Source organism: Aotus nancymaae, unplaced genomic scaffold (assembly GCF_030222135.1).
Source record: "Aotus nancymaae isolate 86718 unplaced genomic scaffold, 86718_ANA_hifiasm-v0.15.2.pri h1tg000062l, whole genome shotgun sequence".
Lineage (NCBI taxonomy): Eukaryota > Metazoa > Chordata > Mammalia > Primates > Aotidae > Aotus > Aotus nancymaae.
Genome location: NW_026988476.1, coordinates 32,221,899 through 32,245,435, shown reverse-complemented (window position 1 = coordinate 32,245,435; position 23,537 = coordinate 32,221,899). Strand labels below are relative to the sequence as shown.

General features: G+C 43.5%; 1 protein-coding gene across 1 annotated transcript in view; it reads right to left on the bottom strand.

Moving 5' to 3' along the window:
- STARD9 (StAR related lipid transfer domain containing 9) overlaps window positions 1–22,726 on the bottom strand; it is a 185,469-nt gene extending 162,743 nt beyond the window's left edge. The window contains exons 1-3 of the mRNA XM_012442239.2: window positions 22,640–22,726; window positions 15,114–15,183; window positions 12,860–12,976 (exon numbers count right to left, since the gene is read on the bottom strand). Coding sequence (XP_012297662.2) covers window positions 12,860–12,976; window positions 15,114–15,183; window positions 22,640–22,686 — 234 coding nt within the window. The 5' untranslated portion in view covers window positions 22,687–22,726. The remainder of the gene's footprint in view (window positions 1–12,859; window positions 12,977–15,113; window positions 15,184–22,639) is intronic.
- Window positions 22,727–23,537: the final 811 nt, after the last annotated feature.

Sequence of the window (23,537 nt, the reverse complement as noted above, 5' to 3'; positions counted from 1 at the left end):
TCTTCAAGCAATTAGCTGACAATTGCTTTAAACCCAGGGCAAACCCAAGTGTAAGGTGCAGAGGGGGAGTATAAGGAATTTTCAGCATTGCAGATGCAAGCAAGAGAAAAACCGGGTAACCATCAAGGACAACTGTCTTAGGAACTCTATACTTATGCTTAGGCTGCCCTTGGTCATCTGCAAATGACTATCAAGCTTTGGACATGTCTCTCCTACAGATAACCCGTCTCCAGCCTAGATCGCAAAGGCTCTAGCTACCACAAGGAATTTTCATTTCCCTTGTCTCACAAACGGAAAAATCCACATAAGCTTTGGCATTTTTAAGAGATTTCTCTAGTTTCCATTGTTCGTTTTTGTATAGGCATGTGGCACCAGCAGCAAGCATTGTCAAGAATCTCTGTCTTTCGTTATGTTTCTATGAACCTGAAAACTACTCTTTAAGATTCACAGTCAAGTTTCTAAAGAGGGAAAAAACAAGTTAGATTAAGCCAAAAGAATAACCTACTCCTTTAAAATCCAGCTCACAGACATGTTTATGGAACCAAACAGCTGTGCTGCTGGCAGAGGGACATACTGAAATGAAACACTCATGGTAACCCCTCCCTTCCCCCACTCAGCTCTGCAAAGCCCCATCCAATTACTGCACAAAAAGCCTTTTTCTTATAAACTTCTATCCCTTCTACTTCTGTCTCCATCTTGGTTGGAAAAAAAAAAACAGCACTAGTGATGGAATGTACAAAGTTCTGCAAATATTCATAAGAAAATGCTTTGAGTCCACATGCTCCCCAGCTCCCCTAGCACATACATGCATAAGAAAAAGGGGATGCACAAAGAAACTGATAGGCATCTGTGGTTCTCTAACTTAGGCAAACTATGAGGCCTTCCCAAAACAGGCAGTGAGATTCAAGAAGGCAGAGTCCTGTCTTGTCATTCATCCATTGAATCATTAATTGAATAATTAATCTAATAGCCATTGATAATTGAAGATGTGCTGCCCTGGAAATACAGGAATAGAGTTTTATGTGGTATAGTATGTGAGTGCTTAGACCATGGAGTCACACGGTCAAGGTTTGATTGCTGGTTCCATCAGCAATGTATGGCCTTAAGCAAGAAAACAACAAATCGGAGCCTGTTCCTACCCCCTAAAATAGAGATAATATCTACTGTAAAAAGTGATACAATCCTAACAGTACCCACCCCTCTGTGAGCTCTCAAATTCCCCCTCACCTTAGTTTGTTCTTCATGTTTCCCTCTCCTTTAGCTCCTCAAAGGTCCCTCCTCAGTTTTAGTAATTCTTCCAACTTCTTTCCCCTTTCCCCAAAGCTTTCATCATTCACACTCCAAGTTCAGCAGACACAATAAAAGTAGTGAGGGTCACACTCCATCTCTCCACCTCATCCTGCTTACTTTCTGAGGCAGCAGATGATAGATCACTTGTTTTCCTTTTGTAATAAGGTTGAGGTTTCCCAAACAGAAATGTTGCTTTTATGGCACCAGTATCTAATCACGCCTGGTCACATTAGAGAACTCATAACAACAGTTATGCAATACTTCCCCATACTACTGGATGGCAATAGTGCAATTTCCTCATCCCAGTTGACTACAGAGGCAGGGACAGGTCAGATCTAAAAAACAAGATCTTTCCTTGAGATTCTGCTACTGGCACATTACCTGTTATGCTAGGACCACTGTGTGCAGTTCATGGCCTGTACCATTATAATAAACAACAGGATTTCCCAACGACATCAAGAACAATTCTGGATGGCCAAAAAGAAAAGAAACGAAAATATTTTGTCTTTCTACACCTTTAATTTGAAAATAAGTATCTTGAATCATCTCTAACGCTTCTTCCAATATTAACATTCTGGAATTCTAAAGTCAAGCTATTTAGCTACTACAATCAAGATTCAAAAACTCTGTACCACTTACTTTTCATGTCCTAATTATGTACAAATTTCTGCGATTTAGCTGAAGTCTTATCTCTTATCCTAATGAAAACAAAGACCAGCTGGTTCTCATGTTCCAGAAACTGTAAAACTCCTCAGTTCAGTACTTATGGAGCATTATCACCTGGGCTTTCCCATCTCAGGATCAACATTCCCTCATTGAATAAACACATGCGGAACGCCCATGAGGCATACTACACTAATAGTGGCTCCTCTTGGTTCCTGCAGTCCGGCCCTGTAATCATTTGGGGGAGTATGTGTGGTTTCCCTCTGAAGTCTATCCAAGTTCCTGACATCCTCATACTGAAGTCCAGAACTGGAAAAGATATTCACCAAAGAATCTATAGCACTCTCTTTTCTCCATTTGTCTCTCACTCTTACTTGCTCACTCTCAAGGCTCTTGGACAGTAGGTAATGATGTATTCTGTATGTTGTTCAGTGTTCAGCATATTGTGGAGACCAAACAAATATTGAAACAAGAAGGGCAACCATATTACTACTAAAATACTTTCAATTTTGGATTCAGTGGTTATTTTGAATTCAGACAAAATCTCCTGCTCACTCCCATGATTTTGTTTTTTGTTTTTTTTTTGGTGGCGGGGGGGCCTGGAAATGTTACAAGTGTTTTAGCTAAATAACAGACCATTTTAAAATAAAGATTTCCAGAAGAATAGGAGCAACTGCTTTCCATGAAGGGTGCCACGGTGGTTATCTTTTTGTTCATGGACATGTTTTTTGTTGATTCAGTATGTATTTGTTTTAAACAGCCACTTTCAGGCCCTGATGGGTAAAGCTGAGCTAATGCTCCTCATGGAAAGTTTTACAAACACAAAGTCACCCAAACACAATACGCTTGAGCAGAGGACTCCTGCTCCAACAGATGTTCCTCACCAAGAGGAAGGGAGGGAAGTTAGTTTTCCCAATGGCACAAGATGGTCCCAGAAGGGATCATAATCAAATTCAGAGAAGAGATTTTCAAATCTAGTTCAACTCAGAAAAATATCATGAGCCTTGCTTCTCTTGTACTATGTATGATAACGGTAATCACAGCAGGGACCCAGGGCAAAGCACTCATAAACTCATTTAACAGGTAGGTGCCAAGTACCGGGCTGTTCACTTCATATAATTATTTCATTTCCTCCTTTCAATAATTCTTTGAGGCATGTATGATCTCTATTTTAGACTTGAAGAAACGAGAATGTAAAGAGGTTAGGCAACTTGTCCAAAGTAAGCTAGTCAATAACTGACTGTGCCTGAATTCAAATCCAGGTTTAATTTCAGAAATGCAGGTTGACTTTAATACAGATTCAAGCCAGATAAATTACAGGCCAATTTTGAAGAAAAGCTTCCACTGCAAGTTCAAATATGAACAAATACTGAAAACAGCATTTAGACCAATCATGACTTGCCTTAAGAATGGGAAGCTGGTCAAGGTGGTGGCTCATGCCTGTAACCCCAGCACTTTCGGAGGCCAAGGTGGGTGGATCACTTGAGGTCAGGAGTTCGAGACCAGTCTGGCCAACATGGCGAAACCCCATCTCTACTAAAAATACAAAAATTAGCCGGGTGTGGTGGCATACACCTGTAATCCCAGCTACTCGGGAGGCAGAGGCAGGAGAATTGCTAGAACCCATGAAGTGGAGGTTGCAGTGAGCCAAGATTATACCACTGCACTCCAGCCTGGGTGACAAGTGAGACTCTGTCTCAAAAAAAAGGGAAGCTGCTGACACCAGGGTAATGAACAAGACGGGTGCTACAATCCCCTACCACATCCCATTCACTATAATCTTTTCTCTCTCTTTCCCCTTCCCCAGTTTTCTATCTCTTCCTTTTCCCATATCCTTTGTTTTCTTTTTGTACTGTAGCATACTGTTGAATATAAACTTTGTAGTTAGATGATCCTGTGTTGAAATCTAGAACTCACATCTTACTGTGTAACTTTGGCAGATCATAGAACTTCTGTAAGCCTAAATTTTCTCCACTGTAAATGGGGGATAAAATTCTCTACCTTTTAGGGAGTTGAAGAAATGGTATCAGTATACATAAAGAGATAACCAGATCACTAGTAGGCTAAGGGCTTTTTTTTTTTTTTTTTTTTGGAGAGTCAGTGAGGTTTAGTGGAAATGACATAAAATTTAAAGTTAAACAGTCTTGAATTTGAATTCTTGCTCCACCACTTACTGCCAAGTCTTATAAACTTTTGGTGCCTCAGTTTCCTAATCTATAAAATGGAGTAAATAATATAGATCTAATAGAACTCGAATGACATGATAAACATTTACAATTATATCTGGCTATCAATAGGCATTTAACAAATAAAGCTGCCTCTGTAGAACTTGCAGTAGCTGACTTGTCCTCTAGTAGTCCCTAGTTGGTGATACCTGATCAATTTACTCAGGCCTATCACCACTAAGGACCAGGAAGTGCCAAAGCACCAAGGAATTTTAACTTTGAACCTATCTTTTGAGACTGTAAAGTAATATAAAAAGACAGAGAGTGATACAATGCAATGAAAACACCACCATAAGGAAGGCTGGGTCCATTCCAGCTTAAGCACTAACCACCTGCATAATGCTGTAAGTTATGTGGCTGGATCTGTAACATATGAGGGTTGGCCTAGATTAGTGGGTAGTGTCCGGACACTTCTTTTGTTTGTTTTTGTTCTGAGACAGAGTCTCACACTGTCACACTGGCTGGAGTGCGGTGGTGTGATCTCAGCTTACTGCAACCTCCACTTCCTGGGTTAAAGTGATTCTCCTGCCTCAGCCTCCCGAGTAGCTGGGATTACAGGTGTGCACCACCATGCCTGGCTATTTTTTGTATCTTTAGTAAAGATGGGATTTCGCCATGTTGGCCAGGCTTATCTCAAACCCCTGACCTCAGGTGATCCACCCCCATCAGCCTCCCAAAGTGCTAGAATTATAGGCGTGAGCCACCATGTCCAGCCTGGACACATTTTTTACTGTCAAAATTGGGGGACTGCAGCCAGAGCAATCAGGCAAGAAAAAGAAATAAAGGGTATTCAATTAGGAAAGGAGGAAGTCAAATTGTCTCTATTTGCAGATGACATGATTGCATATTTAGAAGACCCCATCGTCTCAGCCCAAAATCTCCTGAAACTGATAAGCAACTTCAGCAAAGTCTCAGGATACAAAATCAATGTGCAAAAATCACAAGCATTCCTATACACCAATAACAGACTTAAAGAGAGCCAAATCAAGAATGAACTGCCATTCACAATTGCTACAAAGAGAATAAAATACCTAGGAATACAACTAACAAGGAACATAAAGGACCTCTTCAAGGAGAACTACAAACCGCTGCTCAATGAAATAAGAGAGGACACAAACAGATGGAAAAACATTCCGTGTTCATGGTTAGGAAGAATCCATATCGTGAAAATGGCCATACGGCCCAAAGTAATTTACAGATTCAACGCTATCCCCATCAAGCTACCAATGACCTTCTTCACAGAACTGGAAAAAACCACCTTAAACTTCATATGGAACCAAAAGAGAGCCCGCATAGCCAAGTCAATTCTAAGCAAAAAGAACAAAGCGGGAGGCATCACACTACCGGACATCAAACTATACTACAAGGCTACAGTAATCAAAACAGCATGGTACTGGTACCAAAACAGAGATATAGACCGATGGAACAGAACAGAGGCCTCGGAGGCAACACAACATATCTACAACCATCCGATCTTTGACAAACCTGACAAAAACAAGCAATGGGGAAAGGATTCTGTTTAATAAATGGTGTTGGGAAAACTAGCTAGCCATATGCAGAAAGAAGAAACTGGAGCCCTTCCTGACACCTTACACTAAAATTAACTCCAGATGGATTAAAGACTTAAACATAAGGCCTAACACCATAAAAAACTTGAAGAAAATCTAGGCAAAACCATTCAGGACATAGGCATAGGCAAGGACTTCATGACCAAAACACCAAAAGCATTGGCAACAAAAGCCAAAATAGACAAATGGGACCTAATCAAACTCCACAGCTTCTGCACGGCAAAAGAAACAGTCACTAGAGTGAATCAGCAACCAACAGAACGGGAAAAAATTTTTGCTGCTTACCCATCTGACAAAGGGCTGATATCCAGAATTTACAAAGAACTAAAACAGATTTATAAGAAAAAAACAAACAAGCCCATTCAAAAGTGGGTGAAGGATATGAACAGATACGTTACTAAAGAAGACATACACGAGGCCAACAAACATATGAAAAAATGCTCATCATCACTGGTCATTAGAGAAATGCAAATCAAAACTACATTGAGATACCACCTCACGCCAGTTAGAATGGCGATCATTAAAAAATCTGGAGACAGCAGATGCTGGAGAGGATGTGGAGAAATAGGAACACTTTTACACTGTTGGTGGGAGTGTAAATTAGTTCAGCCATTGTGGAAGACAGTGTGGCGATTCCTCAAGGACCTAGACATAGAAATTCCATTTGACCCAGCAATCCAATTACTGGGTATATATCCAAAGGATTATAAATCATTCTACTATAAGGACACATGCACACGAATGTTCATTGCAGCACAGTTTACAATAGCAAAGACCTGGAACCAACCCAAATGCCCATCGATGATAGACTGGACAGGGAAAATGTGGCACATATACACCATGGAATATTATGTAGCCATCAAAAACGATGAGTTTGTGTCCTTTGTAGGGACATGGATGAACCTGGAAACCATCATTCTCAGCAAACTGACACAAGAACACAAAATTAAACACCGCATGTTCTCACTCACAGGCGGGTGTTGAACAACAAGAACACATGGACACAGGGAGGAAGTACCACACACTGGGGTCTGTTGGAGGGAAATAGGGGAGGGACAGCGTGGGGTGGGGAGTTGGGGAGAGATAGCATGGGGAGAAATGCCAGATATAGGTGAAGGGGAGGAAGGCAACAAATAACACTGCCACGTATGCACCTATGCAACAATCTTGCATGTTCTTCACATGTACACCAAAACCTAAAATGCAATAAAAATAAAAATAAAAGAGACAAAAAAAAAAAAATTGGGGGACTGCTACTGGAATCAAGTGGGTAGAGGCCAGGAATGCTGTTAAATATTCTGCAATCCACAGTACAGAGTCCCACAACAAAGAATTACATGGTCAAAATGTCAACTGTGCTGAGGTCAAGAAACTCTGGCCTAGATGACTAACAAGTTCTCTTCAAACTCTAACATACTAACAGGCCATGATGAGGCAGCACTGATACAGTTTGTCTATCTGTCCCCTCCAAGTCTCATGTTGAAATGTGACCCTCAATGTTGGAGGTGGGGCCTGGTGAGAAGTGTTTGGGTCATGGGGACAGATCCCTCCTGAATGGCTTGGTCCCCTCCCCACAATAATGAATGCATTCTCGCTCTATTAGTTCACACTGGAGCTGATTGTTTAAAAGTGTGGCAGCGGGACACAATGGCTCAACGCCTGTAATCTTAGCATTTTGGTAGGCCAATGGCAGGCAGATCATGAGGTCAGGAGACCAAGACCATCCTGGCCAACACAGTGATACCTCATCTGTACTAAAAATACAAAAATTAGCGAGGTGTGGTAGTGCACAACTGTAGTCCTAGCTACTCGGGAGGCTGAGACAGGTGAACTGCTTGAACTGGGAGGTGGAGGCTGCAGTGAGCTGAGATCACACCACTGCGCTCCAACCTGGGCAACACAGCAAGACTCTGACTCAAAAAAAAAAAAAAAAAGGAACATGGCATCCCTCCCATATCTCTCTCTCTCTCTCTCTCTCTCTCTCTCACTGTGACAGGACTGTCTCCTTTCCCTGTTACAACTGGATGCTCTCTGAAGCCTCAGCAACAGCAGATACTGGCACAATGCTTCCTGTACAGCCTGCAGAAATGTGAGCCAAATAAGCCTCTTTTCTTTATAAATTACTAAGCCTCAGGTATTCCTTTATAACAACACAAAACTGACACAAGCACCAACAATGATCAGGTGACATTCTTGTCAACATCTGTCTCTGAATGGCTCCTTACTATTGATGTTGCTCTAAATCCCCCTAAAGTCAGATGTGTAAATCTCCCTCCACATCCACTAAGGAAAGTTTAGATATTTCCCACAGATATTTTGATATCTGAAATCAGTGCCGTATTTCTGAGCAAAACCTCTTTTGTAACAAGAAGAGACCTAGGGATGAAAGACGCACTGTACTCCAGGGACTTGGTTTCTCATCCTTTGCAGTTAGAATCTGTTCTTCCAAGCCATGAGATTCCTTTTGGGAGAGCAGATGATTTAAATAAGTATGAATCATCTGGGCACAGTGGCTCACACCTGTAATCCCAGCACTTTGAGAGGCTGAGGCAGGCAGATCACAAGGTCAGGAAATTGAGATCATCCAGGCCAACATGGTAAAACCCTGTCTCTATTAAAAATACAAAAATTGGCTTAGCGTGGTGGTGCACACCTGTAGTCCAAGCTACTTGGGAGGCTGAGGCAGGAGAATCTCTTGAACACAGGAGGCAGAGGTTGCAGTGAGCTGAGATCACACCACTACACTCCAGCCTGGCAACAAACAGAGTGAGACTCCATCTCAATAAATAAATGTGAATCAAGAAGGTCAGGTGTCATGGCTCACACCTGTAATATCAGAATTTTGGGAGGCTGATGCAGGCAGATCTCTTGAGCCCAGGAGTTTGAGACCAGCCTGAGCAATACAGTGAGCAATACACATCTCTACCAAAACTACAAAACTTAACCAGGCATGGTGACACCATGCCTGTAGTCTCAGCTGCTCAGAAGGCTGAAGTGGGAAGATCACTCGAGCTCAGGAAGTTGAGGCTATAATAAGCTGTGATTGTGCCACCCTACTCCAGCTTGGGTGGCAGAGCGAGACCCGATCTCAAAAAAAAAAAAAAAATCAAGGTTAGAAGATGTGACACACACAACAGTAAAGATGAATCTTGGCTGGACGCGGTAGCTCATGTCTGTAATCCCGGCATTTTGGGAGGTCGAGGCAGGTGGATCACGAGGTCAGGAGTTTGAGACCAACCTGGCCAGCACAGTGAAATCCAGTTTGCACTAAAAATACAAAAATTAGCTGGGAGTGGTGTGGGCATCTGTAATCCCAGCTACTCAGGAGGCTGAGGCAGGAGAATCGCTTGAAACCGTAAGACGGAGGTTGCAGTGAGTTGAGATTGCATTACTGTGCTCTGGCCTGGGCAACAAGAGCGAAACTCCGTCTCAAAAAAAAAAAAAATAGATGAATCTCAAATACATCATGTAAAATGAAAAAAGCCAGACTAAAACAGCTACATAGTCTGATTCCATTTATATGACATTCTGAAACTGATGCAACTGTAGGGACAGAAGACAGACCAGTAATTTCTAGGGGCTTGGGAAATGGACTATAAAGGAGCATGAAGGAATTTTTGGGATGATAGACTATTTTGTATACTGATTGTAGTGTCAGTTACACATCTGAATGTGTTACTGTACACTAAAAAGGTGAATCTGGCCAAGTGTGGTGACTCATGCCTATAATCCCAACACTTTGAGAAGCCAAGGTGGGAGGATTGCTTGAGCCCAGGAGTTCAAGACCAGCCTGGACAATACAGCAAGACCCTGTCTCTATTAAAAAATAATAATAAATAATTGTTAAAAAAGAAAAAAAGGCAAATCTTTTACTATATCTAAATTATACTTCAATAGACCTCTCCCCTCAAAATGTAATCACAAATGCTGTGGAGGGCTGGGCGAGGTGGCTCACATCTGTAATCCTAGCACTTCGGGAGGTTGAGATGGGTGGATCACTTGAGGTCAGGAGTTCGAGGCCAGCCTGACCAACATGGTGAAACCCCATCTCTACTAAAATTACAAAAATCATTTAGGCATGGTGGCGCACACCTGTAGTCTCAGCTACTTGGGAGGCTGAGGCACAAGAATCACTTGAACCCGGAGGCAGAGGTTGAAGTCAGTCAAGATGGTACCACTGCACTCCAGCCTGGGTGACTGGGCAAGACTCTGTCTCAAAAAAAAAAAAAAAAAAAAAAATGCTGTGGAGAGGATAAACTGGATTATATCCAAATTCTTTCCCACCCCAAGTCCTGAGATTGTATGGATTCCACCTTTCCTACCTGTGGTGGCCTCAGAGCCATAGTGATCATAGTGATTAGGGTTAAATCTGGGCTCCAATTTCTGTGTTAAAGCAATGAGGTCCTCTGAGTGTCTCATGTAGCTATGAGTCCTGTCACCATTCTGGGACATCTGGCTCTACTCCAGCTTGTGACAGAGGTTCCCTCCCTTCTCTTTCCTATCCTGACTCCTCCTGGGACTGATGAGGGACTAGACAATAAATAAACAAGCCAGAAGAAACCTCAGGAGTCACTGGTTTTATCTCTCTGCACAGACTTCCTGTCTGGATCTCATTTGATGTTTCCATTAAATTTCAAATCAGGCAAAAGAAGAATCATATTTATGAATTTCCCTCCTCTATGGCCTTTTGGGCTTTCATTGGATTTTTGTTTTGTTTTGTTTTGTTTTGTTTTGCTTTTTGAGACAGTCTTGCTCTGTCACCCAGGCCGGGGTATAATGGCGTGATCTCGGTTCACTGCAACCTCTGTCTCCTGGGTTCAAGCAATTCTCTGCCTCAGCCTCCAGAGTAGCTGGGATTACAGGTGCCCGCCACCACACCCAACTAATTTTTATATTTTTAGTACAGATGGGGTTTTACCGTCTTGGCCAGACTGGTCTTGAACTCCTGACCTTGTGATCCACCTGCCTCAGCCTCCCAAAGTGCTGGGATTACAGGCATGATCCACCATGCCCAGGCTTTCATTAGATGTTTATACAGTTAAGCCACATAAATGTAAAATACGGTCCTCACAACCAAACTCATACTCAAGTTTATTGATACTAATACATACATACACATACACATACACAGACATATATAAAAGTTTTAACACATATACACACCCCCTCCAAGATGACTGATTTATCAAATGTTATACAAAATAGTTCATTCTTCTTATGAACAGAACAGTCACACATATGCCATGGCCACAGAAGTTTGAAACAGCGTTCAGAATGCTCATATTTTCTAATGGGAAGGCCACTGTCTTCTTGCCACAAATATAATCACAACTGTGGACTGTTATAGGAGTCCCATCTTTCTAACTGAAAGTAAGTTACTTTGCTGATTCTTCTTGGAGTAAGTCAATGGAAAGGTTACAAACACTAGTAACCAGATGCCTCATACACACTTGAGTGCTGGGATAAAAAATCAAGGGCCATTAGCAAAAAATATCACTGAACTTGTTGGAAAAAAAAGAAAAAAAAATCAAGGGCCACAAGACAAGCCTTGATCAGCCCCTGTTCTCATATTCGAAATGACAGAGAAGACTCAGCAGAGGCCAGGTAATATTCACACTGCCCTTCTGTACTGAGCATTTACAGCAAACACATTAGTACTACAAAGTTGAGGTACTTATATAACGGAAGATGCCCACTGTGTCAGCAAATCCCACAGTGGTGTAGGGTTTTATTTCTATGTGTTCCTTTCAAAAGAGAAGAATGGGGTAATTATAATTCTGTGATTTAGAAATATTCAATCATGCATGGTGTGGTGGCTCACGCCTGTAATCCCAGCACTTTGGGAGGCCGAGGTGGGTGGATCACAAGGTCAAGAGATCGAGACCAACCCCGTCTCTAACAAAAATACAAAAATTAGCTGGGTGTGGTGGCACGTGCCTGTAGTCCCAGCTACTCGGGAGGCTGAGGCAAAAGAATCGCTTGAACCTGGGAGGTGCAGGTGGCAGTGAACCAAAATTGTACCACTGCACTGCAGCCTGGCAACAGAGCAAGACTCTGTCTCAAAAAAAATAAAAAAATAAAAAAATAAAAGAAAGAAATATTCAATCGTCACCAGGCGTGGTGACTCACACCTGTAATCCCAGCACTTTGGGAGGCTGAGACAGGTGGATCGCCTGAGGCCAAGAGTTTGAGACCAGCCTGACCAACATGAAGAAACCCCCTGTCTACTAAAAAACATAAAATAATTAGCCAGGCCTGATAGCACATGCCTGTAATCTCAGCTACTTGGGAGGCTGAGACAGGATAATCACTTGAACCTGGGAGGTGGAGGTAGAGGTGAGCCGAGATTAAGCCATTGCACTCCAGCCTGGGCAACAAGTGTGAAATTCCATCTCGAAAAACAAACAAACATATATATATATAATTAGTTTCAGACCAAAGTATTATTAAGAAATAGCCAGGGCTCAGATTTCATGTTAATTTCCCAATGATTATTCAGTTATGAAGAACCGAGGAAACACACGATAAGATTACTGCATTTGAAATAAGCTTCTTTTGTTAATGCTACCATGAAAATGATTATTTGAAAAGGCCAAGAATTTCTTGATGTATTGAAGTTTCTTCCTTTTGGAAATCTGTTAGTTGTATTGAAATTTTCTTTCTTTCTTTCTTTCTTTTTTTGAGACAGAGTTTCACTCTTATTACCCAGGCTGGAGTGCAATGGCGCGATCTCGGCTCACCGCAACCTCCGCCTCCCGGGTTCAGGCAATTCTCCTGCCTCAGCCTCCTGAGTAGCTGGGATTACAGGCACGCACCACCATGCCCAGCTAATTTTTTGTATTTTTAGTAGAGTTGGGGTTTCACCATGTTGACCAGGATGGTCTCAATCTCTTGACCTCATGATCCGCCCACCTCGGCCTCCCAAAGTGCTGGGATTACAGGCATGAGCCACCGCACCCGGCTGAAATTTTCTTAAAGTACCAATTAGAGGACTTCCAATCTGTACAACTGTGCTATAATAACCTTGAAAAGTATCTTTATAATAAACATCTTAAACATTATACATAAAAAAAGGACTGAGGAGCGTGAAAGAAAAATGATAAATGACATTACCACATCTTGAGATGCATACTGGGGATCCTCTGGGTTGACTGACCAGTAGCAGTAATCAAAGCCAAATGCTACAACCTTCTCCCGGGTGTCCCCAAAGCCATCTGGTCGACTATCCACCTAAAATCAAACATAGGATCCGGTGTCTTTTCTATCATAACATTAGAATCTGGCTAGTGGCACTCAATCATCCTCTACTATAGCTAAAGAAACTTGGACTGGTCATAAAACTGTTTATGATATCTTTCTGAAAAAGAAAAAAAAAGGTAACCATTGTCCCCATCTTATTAGGTAGAAATAAAGCACAAAGAACTAAATTTGTCTGTCATACTATCATACATCTGCCTACATATGAACCAACTATATGACACACGGTAAATCTTGGGAGAGAAAGCCTCTCCTCTCTGGGTATCTTCTTATCACTACAGGTTGAATATCCTTTCTTTGAAATGCTTGGAACCAGAAGTGTTTAGGATTTTTTCGGATTTCAGATTTTTTTAGATTTTGGAATATTTGCATATACATAATGAGATATCTTGGGGATGCATCCAAGTTTAAACATGAAATTCTTTTGTGTTTCATATACACTTTATACACATATCTTGAAGGTAATTTTAAACAATATTTTTAATAATTTTGTGCATGAAATAGTTTTGGCAGCAACCCATCACATGAAGCCAGCTGTGAAACTTTCCACCCATGGTGTCATGTCAGCATTCAAAAAGCTTCAGATTTTGAAGGATTTCAGATTTCAAATTTTCAACTTAGGATGCTCAACCTACATTATTTCTTTTCTAAGTATTTCTGTAGAGGATACTGGGAGTGCACGAGTAGTTTGGCTATGGTGCCTGACAGGCTCCATCAACATGGGGCTTTCACTGAGGTTCCTGGAATAGTCAACCCCTAATTAGATACCAAGTCCGACAGAAGAGCCAGAAGCAATCTAGTTGCTCAAGGTAGATGAGAATAGAGTCAGAGCTTGGTCTTGCACTGATCTCCAGGTACGGGGGAGGATGGAGGTATTCACAGAAATGCCTTATCTTATACACTCTGGACAGGGAAAGAAAGACAATCCTGCCACTAGCCATCATAAACCACAGAAGAATGAGGCTGCCAGAATTATTAAGAGATTCTTTGTGGATAACTGACCTCAGGGAAGTAAGCACCCAGGGAGGTGTGCAGAAGGCAGATTACAGTTTGATCTTGGCTGAGACTTATTCTTAAGAACCAAAAACATGAGATCTTAGAACAAAGCAGCTGAAGTGATTAGGCAACAGAGATATAAATAAGAGACAGCAGAGAATAAAAGGTCCTTTGTCCCTCGGGAGCCCTGTTGAACGTCTGGTAGGTCCCATTCTTTTTTAGCAGAGAACTACTGACAAGAGGAAACAGATCACATCACAGGAGTAACAACAGAGCAGGCACCGTTGGGAAGACTAGGGTCCAAGTAACTCTCACTTTTGCCAGTTTCCTCAACTCTCAAGAATGCTAAGTACCACCTGCAAGCTGACTATAGCAGTAATCACATGGTCAGCTTCCCCTGTCTCTCTCTCCACTCCCCAAGGCCCAGAAAGGAAGAAACCCTTCTATCTTCTACTTGCCTAGTAAGTAGAGGAACAGGATGGAGAAAATTAGCCCTAAGGGAGAGTGAGGGGTATGAAAGGAAGTTTCCAGTGTCTGTCCAACTATGACTCAAAGTTCAGTCAAATCTGTGAAAGAGAATTTGTAACAAAATCCAGGCTAGCAACCAACTCCCTTCTGGGATCTAAAAGATGTTACTTGAATCTCAGTATAGCTAAAATAAACCCTGCATTATCAGGTGCAAACTAAAATCCCTAACAAAGCCTTTAGATAAAGTGATATCAACTGAAAGCGTTAGGACAAAGTTTAACTGGTGGTCAGGTGAGTTAAATAGAATTTAAGTTATTCTTAATCGTTTTTGCAGTATGATTTAAGTTAACTATTGCCCCCAAAACATCCCCCGAGTTTACTTTCAAAACATCTACCAACGAATTTCCAAAACAGTTGCATTCTGTTTGATAAAACTTAGGCTGAAGCAGCCAAATGCCCTGCACTTCTTTCTTCGTTCATTTCTTAATTTGGTTTATGACTGGGGTAAGTTCTTCCTACTATTCCCCTTATATGCCCTTTCCTCCCCAATTCTAAATACATTTACATAAACACCTTCAGCCTGGAAGCCCCTGTAACAATATTAGTTTCTAAGTGGAAAGAAAATGAAAAACAATTTCAGGCTTACCTTTAAATTCCTGATTTTTGCCACTTTGCCATCGACTTCAACAATAATTCTTCCCCCTTCTTTGGTCTCCCTAGAAACAAGACCCAAACTCAGAAGAAATGTTGCTTTTTTAAAAAAAATCAAGAAAAAAGAAGCTGAAACCAGTGCTAGTGGGACAAAATATTTCCCTACCTCTGTACCCTTAAGAGGAGTGTCTGTCTTCATAAACGGCTATAAGCATCGTGTCAAGCAGTCAGCTGGCATGCTTCGCTGGATCTTTACAATTTGGCTCTGGAACAGCTCTTATTCACTATTTATTTAGTACCCTCTATGTATGAGTGCACTGTATTAGGTGCACTACATATTGTTCTTCATCTTATGCTATCCCCCTACATACCCTCCTGACATAGATTCCCAACATATCATTTTTACAGATGGAGAACTAAAGCTGAGGGAAATTACGTAACTTGTCCAAGGTCATAGAGCTATCAGTGGTAGAGCTAGGATTTAAACTAATATTTGTCTAAACACGAAGCCAAGGCCCTGAATAATACCTTAGAATTCAGGCTTAGAAACCCTAGAGAGTGCTGGGAGCAGTGGCTCACACATATAATCCCAACTACTTGCAAGACTGAGAGGCAGGAGGACTGCTTGAGCCCAGGAGTTCAAGGCTGCAGCAAGCTATGATCACGCCACTGTACCCCAGCCTGAGAGAGCAAGATCTCACCTCTCAAAAGAAATGAAACTGTAGAGAGCATCCTTGGCCCAGCATATAACACGGCATCAGCTCTCATTTTCTCTAGGATTTTGAGCATGGATATTGACAAAAAAAAAAAAAGGATTGAAGTCCTCTCTGCTGAGACCCTGAGAATATATTTCTCAAGTCCTTTCCTTACATCTTCTTAAATCAGAAGGAGAGCCAAGATCCTCAAGAATCTTCCTATGTTGCAGGTATGTGCTAACCACTAAATAATCTCTACACTCACTTTAATGGGCTTAATCCAGATGACCCAGTACCTGATCTTTTTTCATAACATAAATAACCACACAACCACAGTACTCATGATCAAAATGTTAACATATGAGAATTAAATTAATTAGCACATCCTCCGCTACAATGTAAGTTATCAATTAAATTACTCCCAACCTAGAACCTGTAAGTTGAGATAGTACCTTCAGTCTTATTTTTTTTGTTTGTTTCCTCAGGCTTCTCAGGCTGTGACCTAGACAACTGGGGGTAGGAGAAGCACATTTAGACAGGTGTCTTTAGATTTAATTTTGTTTATTGATTTATTCAGAGACAGGATCTCACTCTGTTGCCCAGGCTAGAGTGCAGTGGTGCAATCACAGCCCACTGCAGCCTCAATCTCCTGGGCTTAAACAATTCTTTCACCTCAACCTCCCAAGTAGCCAGGATTATAAGCACGTGCCACCATGTCCAGCTAATTTTTATTTTTTATTTTTTGTTGAGACAGGTTGGTATTGAACTCCTGGGTTCATGTGATTCTCCTTATCTCAGTTCTCCTAAAGTACTGGAATTACAGGCATAAGCCACGGTGCCTGGCCTCTTATAAATCTTTTAAAAACCAGGCAGCCAAGCACAGGGTTCTGAGAATTAAAAATTGTTGTAATGTATTCTTTTATCGAATGTTCATAAAAACCACTGAAGTAGTTATCCCTATTTCACAGAGTTAAAAAACAACAACAAAAAGCTTCCGTTTGTCGTCCTGGCCGCTGCCGCCGCTGCCGAGGATGCTGGCCGAGGCCAGAGGATGGGGGTTGGGGGTTGGGGGTCGGGGGAAGCGGCGGCGCTGAGAGGGCGGCGGGGAGAGCGGAGCGCAACGAGGGAACCAGAGGAAGCCAGCGAGGAGCGCGCTTTTCCGCCTGCCTGAGGAGCCTGAGCAGCCGGCCTCGCCGCCGCTGCCTTCCCGCGGGACAAAGCCGAGAGTCCGCGCCCACAGCCATGTCCTCATCCGCCGGCAGTGGCCACCGGCCACAGCCGGGCCATCCCCACCTGCACCGTGGCCATCAGCGACGCCGCGCAGCTACCTCATGACTATTGCCCCACGCCAGGGGCAACCCTCTAGATCAGTTATGCCAAAGTTTCTGTTGGATCGTCGCAATTCTCCCGTGGCTCAGACCCCACCCTGACATCTGCCCAATATCCCAGGAGTCACTAGCCCTGGCACCTTAATTGAAGACTCCAAAGTAGAAGTAAACAATTTGAACTTGAACAATCATGACAGGAAACATGCAGTTGGGGATGATGCTCAGTTGGAGATTGACACCAGACTCTGCAAGGATTAGAAGAAAAGCGACAACACTGATACCCGTGTGTACCTGATTTGGCCAACAGTGAAAAGACAGAAGAGGCAATACCAGCAGTCTTCATTATAGTCTCCACTTCCCCCTCTTCCTCTGGGTGCCAAATAACGAGAAGATGAGCTTCATCTGACCACTTCGCCCTGTCTCCTGTTCCCCTTCCCAGTTAAAGAGGTCAAATCAAAGGCCCGTCGTGTATTTCTGTAGGGCTAAGCAGCCCTTAGAGGAAAACGGTTAAATGCCAGCTTTCCTAGTTGTTTTTTTAATTGGGAGCTATCCTCACACCCCACAATTTTGTCCCAAATCAAGTATCAACCTACCAACAACTGCTTGGTTGGGAAGTCTGGGGAAGAGATACATAGGCTTCGTGGGCCTAACACCATTCATGTTCCTTACCCTCTCTCTCTCCTCCCTGTATCCCACCTATGGTTCAGTGTTGCAAGAGTCTGGGCTTGAGGTCTTTAAAACCAGCAAGGGGACATGATAAAAAGAGAGCTGCTTTCCCTTTTACCTTGAGGTATTTGTCCCTTAGAACAGAGCACAGTTTGTGTGAGTCTGGTAGCATTACCCTGTGACACTGTTTTGAGGTCCACTTTCCCTCTTTCCTCTGGAGGAATGTTTTCTGTCTTTGGTGTTACAGTCCATCTTCCCATTCTTTTGCTTAGCACATTTGTGCAGATATTTTTAACTCAGTATATCAGAAGAGAACCCTTGGTAACCAGTTTTGCTCTTCTTCTGCCATTCCTCCCTGCTTGCATCTTGTTGCTGGCAGAGTCAGTGATTTTGTCTGGTCCTAGAGCAGGTCCATACCAAGTAATAGACGCACTTTAGCTTCCACTTGGTGGGTAAGGCCTGATCATAGTATTCTGTCAGATAATGCCTAAGATTAACCTTTGAAGAGCGTTGACCTATTTGAGTACCCAGTCTCAGTAGTTATTTTTAAATAAGTCCAGTGAGCATTGTCATAGTTGTTCTCAGATTGCAGTTTCTTATGTTTTAAGTTTGAAGATAATTTTCAGAATGTTCTTAGAAAAGAACAGCATTTTTTTCCTTTGTGGATTTGCTTTGTTTGGCTGCTGGAATAGATAAGCATGGGCTTAAATACATGTTCCTCCCAGTTTTCTTGCCTTTCCTATTCTACTCTGAATTTCCCTCCCTACCTCCCTCACTGTCTTCCTCTCTTCCTTCCCTTCCTTTTTCTCTACCAGGCCATTTAACAAATTTACATCAAAGATACCTCAAGTGTTGGTATCTGAGAGTATCTGTCACTCCTCTTATCTGAGAAGTGATATTTTAGTTTTAAAATGACTACATACAGACCTATTTTTAGATATGTTTTCAGTACAGCTTTGAACGGCAACTTTTTAATTAAACATACTCCAGTGTTAGGAACGTGAGAAATGTTCATAGGTGAGTCTGCTGTTCTATGTCACCATCTTTTGTCCTCCCTAGTCCCCCGGGAGCTCTTTCCTTTCCCCTCTAGTTTTGGGTGTGCATGTTTGGACTTTGTAGTGGGAGGTTTGTAAAGCTGGAACATTCTGCCTTGCTATGGGTTGTTCATGAAAGCCTTATTCTTTTCTCTGACCCTTTAGCTTTTGCATTCACCCTCCTTACCACCTACCTCTCCTGGGGCTATTGACCAGCATAATTCCGGGAGAATGACTCCCCTCATAGAAAGACTAAAGCATCCATCCCCTCATAGTTAAGTAGTCACTGGTGTCCTGGGAATTTCTGGTTGGATTTGGTGCCCTGAACTTTAAGAAATCAGATCCGAGGGTGAGAGTAACAGGCCATTTGGCCAAGAAAGAAACCTGTTTGTTTTTCTTTTGAACTATGAAAAGACCCTGTTTGTGATACATTTTAGAAAGAAGAGAAAAATGGATGTCTGCAGAACTTTGCTCTGTTTTCTGCTACAAAAATGTGAATAGTTCAAAGTGAAACTGTTTTATAATGGTTGATGTCTCTCAGGAATAAGCTGGATCTCCAATGTTTTGGGGATGCATTGAATTGCAAAAATTGATAATCAGAAAAGTATCTTTTGTTTAATATATTCCTGTTCCCACCTACCTCTCCAAATTTCATTTTACATATTCTTGGAAAAACTTCAAAAAAACGACAAAAAAGCTATATAGTGGCTTAAGAGTAAGTTTTGACAGGGCAAATAGTTTTCTAGAGCCTACAGTATTGGCAAAACAGATGTGTTCTCACAGTGGTTAACTGGGGTAGACAAGGGGCAGCAATGTCTTATTTTATTTTATTTTTTTTGAGACAGTCTCCCTCTGTCGCCCTGTCTGGAGTGCAATAACAAGGTCTTGGCTCATCAAAACCTCTGCCTCCTGGGTTCAAGTGATTCTCCTGCCTCAGTCTCCCGAGTAGCCATTACAGGTGCCTGCCACCACACCCAGCTGATTCTTGCATTTTTAGTAGAGATGGGGTTTCACCATTTTGGCCAAGCTGGTCTTGAACTCCTGACCTCGTGATCCGCCCACCTTGGAGCTGGGATTACAGGCGTGAGTGACCACACAGCCTTTTTTTTTTTTTTTTTTTTCCAGACTGAGTCTCACTCTGTCGCCCAGGCTGGAGTGCAGTGGTGTGATCTTGGCTCACTGCAACCTTCACCCCCTGGGTTCAGGCAATTCTCCTGCCTCAGCCTCCCGAGTAGCTGAAATTATAGGCTTGCACCACCACACCCAGCTAATTTTTGTATTTTTTAGTAGAGATGGAGTTTCACCATGTTGGTCAAGCTGGTCTCAAATTCCTGACCTCGTGATCTGCCCACCTCGGCCTCACAAAGTGCTGGGATTACAGGTGTAAGCCACTGCGCCCACCCATGGTACAGCAATTTCATAATGAGATATGGAATTTCAGATTATGGGAAACTGTAGGTATAGGGGAGGACATCAAAACCATTTCCTATACAGCAGTATCATTTTATTGAGGATCGGGTTGGGCACGGTGGCTCACAACTATAATTCCAGCACTAAAGAGACCCAGGCAGGTGGATCACCTGAGGTCAGGAGTTCAAGACCAGCCTGGCCAACAAGGTGAAATCCTGTCTCTACTAAAAATACAAAAATTAGCTGGGCATGGTGGTGGGCACCTGAAATCCCAGTTACTCAGGAGGCTAAGGCAGGAGAATCGCTTGAACCCAGGAGGCGGAGATTCCAGTGAGCTGAGATGGTGCCACTGCACTCCAGCTTGGGTGATAGAGCAAGACTCCACCTCCAAAAAAAAAAGAGGGTCAACTCTAGTCCTACTGAATAAATGGGCACTTGAGACACAAGTGCAACTTTTCTGTAATCTCAGAAAGAGCAGTAGGTCTAATGAATCAAATATTGGCTCTACCTACTTTTAGAACTTAAGCCAGACCATTCTGTCATCTGGAAAAACAAAAAATTAAAGCTTGAGCCAGATGGTAAGATTTATTCCTAAGTACAACATCAGATCCAATGACTTTGTCAACTGAATCTGTGCCAACGACTTATTTGAAGGTTGGAACAAACCATATAATCAGCAGATTCCCCACATTCAGATAAGTCTCAATGAAGACTGTATAACACATCCTGAAGAATAGCTGCCATCTCTGCAGGATTCTGTGAGAAGAGGGAAGTGATCTGGACCTCTTGGCTGGGGCCACACTGGGTTTATCTGTATCTGCTCCTGAATCTTCATCCTGCTACAATCTGTTCACACCTGCGTATCTACAGTCTTGACATCCTACCACTTGCTGCTCAAGGCTCTTAAGCTGAGCTACAAGTAAATTGTTGTGCTTTTCTTTTCCCTTCATTTTTGTTTGATATGTTACTCTCTACTGCAGCTGCAAGTAAACCAATTTCAACATCACTTTCTTAATCTAATTCATGCTATTATAAATTCCTAGTGTCCAAGGAACTGAGAAGTTACTGTTAGGAGTGGTCAATATTGTCATCCTGAGAACCCTAAAGGAACAGTTTTGCAAAAACAGAATATACCAGAGGCTACCTTCAGGGTAGCATCTGCACATATGAAAAACCCCCCAGCCCTGAGCTACCTCATCCAGTTATGAAGAAGCCAGGTGTCACAAGCCATTTACCAATCAAAACGCAGCAGTTCAGGCATCTGCTTTCCCTCTTTCTTCAGTGTACCTCTTTTGCCTTTTTCCTATTCTCTTTAACTTTTTTTTCTTTCCATCTCATTGTTCTTCTCCTTAGTCTGTCAATTACAAGACTTTGCAAAGCCAATCATTTCTATATGAGGACCAATGTAATCCTCCCTAATGACAAATTTTATTATGGAAGACAGTGCCTTTCTTGATCCTTCTACCCAATTATCAAGCCATCTTACGTCCTGAAGATTTTTAAACTTCCCAAATAATTCCAACATGTGCCTTCTGGTCCCAAAGCACATTCTGCCAGATTTACCTCCCACCACTCACTTCTCTCCACACCAACCACCCCCTCTCCACTAAAACTTAACCTCTAGTCCCTAACAGTCTAAGTTCTTTGCTCTTGGTGGTCTTACTACATAGAGGGCTCTTCACACTTTCTCCACCTGTCAACAAACTCTAATTGATCTTTAAAAAACACTTCATCTGGTGACAAAGAGAAAAAGTTCGTGGCCAGACATTGGATGTCTCAAGGGCTGAGATGAGAGGTGCGGGATCAGAATAAGCTACGAGGAAACGGGCACTGGGGACTCAGAGAAGGGCTTGGAACAACTTCCCCTACTTCACAGTTCCGTGCTGGATCCTCAGCTGTCGAGCATGGAATAAAACTGAGACCTCTGTGGGCCTCAATTTCCCCTTATGCCCGCACTTTCTGCTTTCTCCACATCTTCGCAGAGAAACCCAGGAACACACACCATTCTGCCTCAGTCCTCAGGGGTACTCCCGACCCCCCAAGAAGAGAGAGGAGAATGCCCATCCCTCTCCCAGACTTTCTAGAAGGCCCAACCCGATGCAGCAAGCCTAGAGCCATAGTCCCTCGAAACTTTTGCTGGCAGGACGCCAGCGACTCTCACCCGGGGCAGCCCTCCCGCGGCCGTCCGGGAACCGCTATCCCCAGGGCACGACACCAAAGCTCGACGGAAGCGCCGTCCAGCTAGGCATCCGAGGGTTCCGGACCCCGACCCCCCGGTCACTTTGTGACCGATTTCTCCGCACCACAATCTCTGGAGTCAGAGGCGCGCATTTCGCGCTCGTCTCAGCTCCTGTGAAGCCTCAGGCCCACCCTCCCGCCCAAACTTACCTCTTGCTGAGGGGCCGGACCCTCACGGCGACCCGCACGTTCGCCATCTGTCTGCCACAACCCAAGTCTGGCAGCTCAGCTCAGCGGCTGCATCCCCGGCTCCCGCCCCAACCCCAGCCACAGCCCCAACCCGGCTCCGCCTGCCCACTCCACGCGCCTCTGGGGACGCCCCCGCCCAGAAGCGAGCTGCCGCCCGAGCGGGGCGGTGCCTGTCGAGCCTCGGCCAATCCTGAGCCCAGTGGGCGGGAGAACTCCCGGCCCCGCCTCCCCTCAGTCTTCCTTAAAGCCTGCCGACTGGCCTTCTCCCAAGCACGCGCAGCCCGAGCGGGGCGGTTCCTGCTGAGTCTCAGCCAGTCCTTAGCCTGGTGGGCGGGAGGACGCCTGGGCTCGCCCCGTCTCGGTCCACCCCTTAGCCTCCCGGGACGCCCCCGCCCATGCGCGTGCCGCGCGGGGCCCCCAGTGCTCGCACAGCTTCAGCCAATCCTGAGACGGATGGGGCAGCGAAGACGCAGTGCCAAGTCTATTGTTCCAGGCCCCGCTTACCCAGAAATAGTTTTTGTTCTTCGACTCGGTGTCCGTGCTATGTAGAATCAAGTAAATCAGTTAAGTTTTGGTTAAGGTCCGAAAGTTTGCACAGTAATTTGCTAAATATTTTTATTCGCTGCGTTCGCTTGAACTGTCAATTCTATGGTTAAATTTTCGAGGCAGGCCAGGCGCGGTGGCTCACGCCTGTAATCCCAGCACTTTGGGAGGCGGAGACGGGCAGATCACCTGAAGTCGGAAGTTCGAGACCAGCCTGCCAGCCTGACCAACATGGTGAAACCTTAACTCTAGTGAAAATACAAAAATTAGCCGGACGTGGCGGCATGCGCTTGTAATTCCAGCTGCTCAGAGGCTG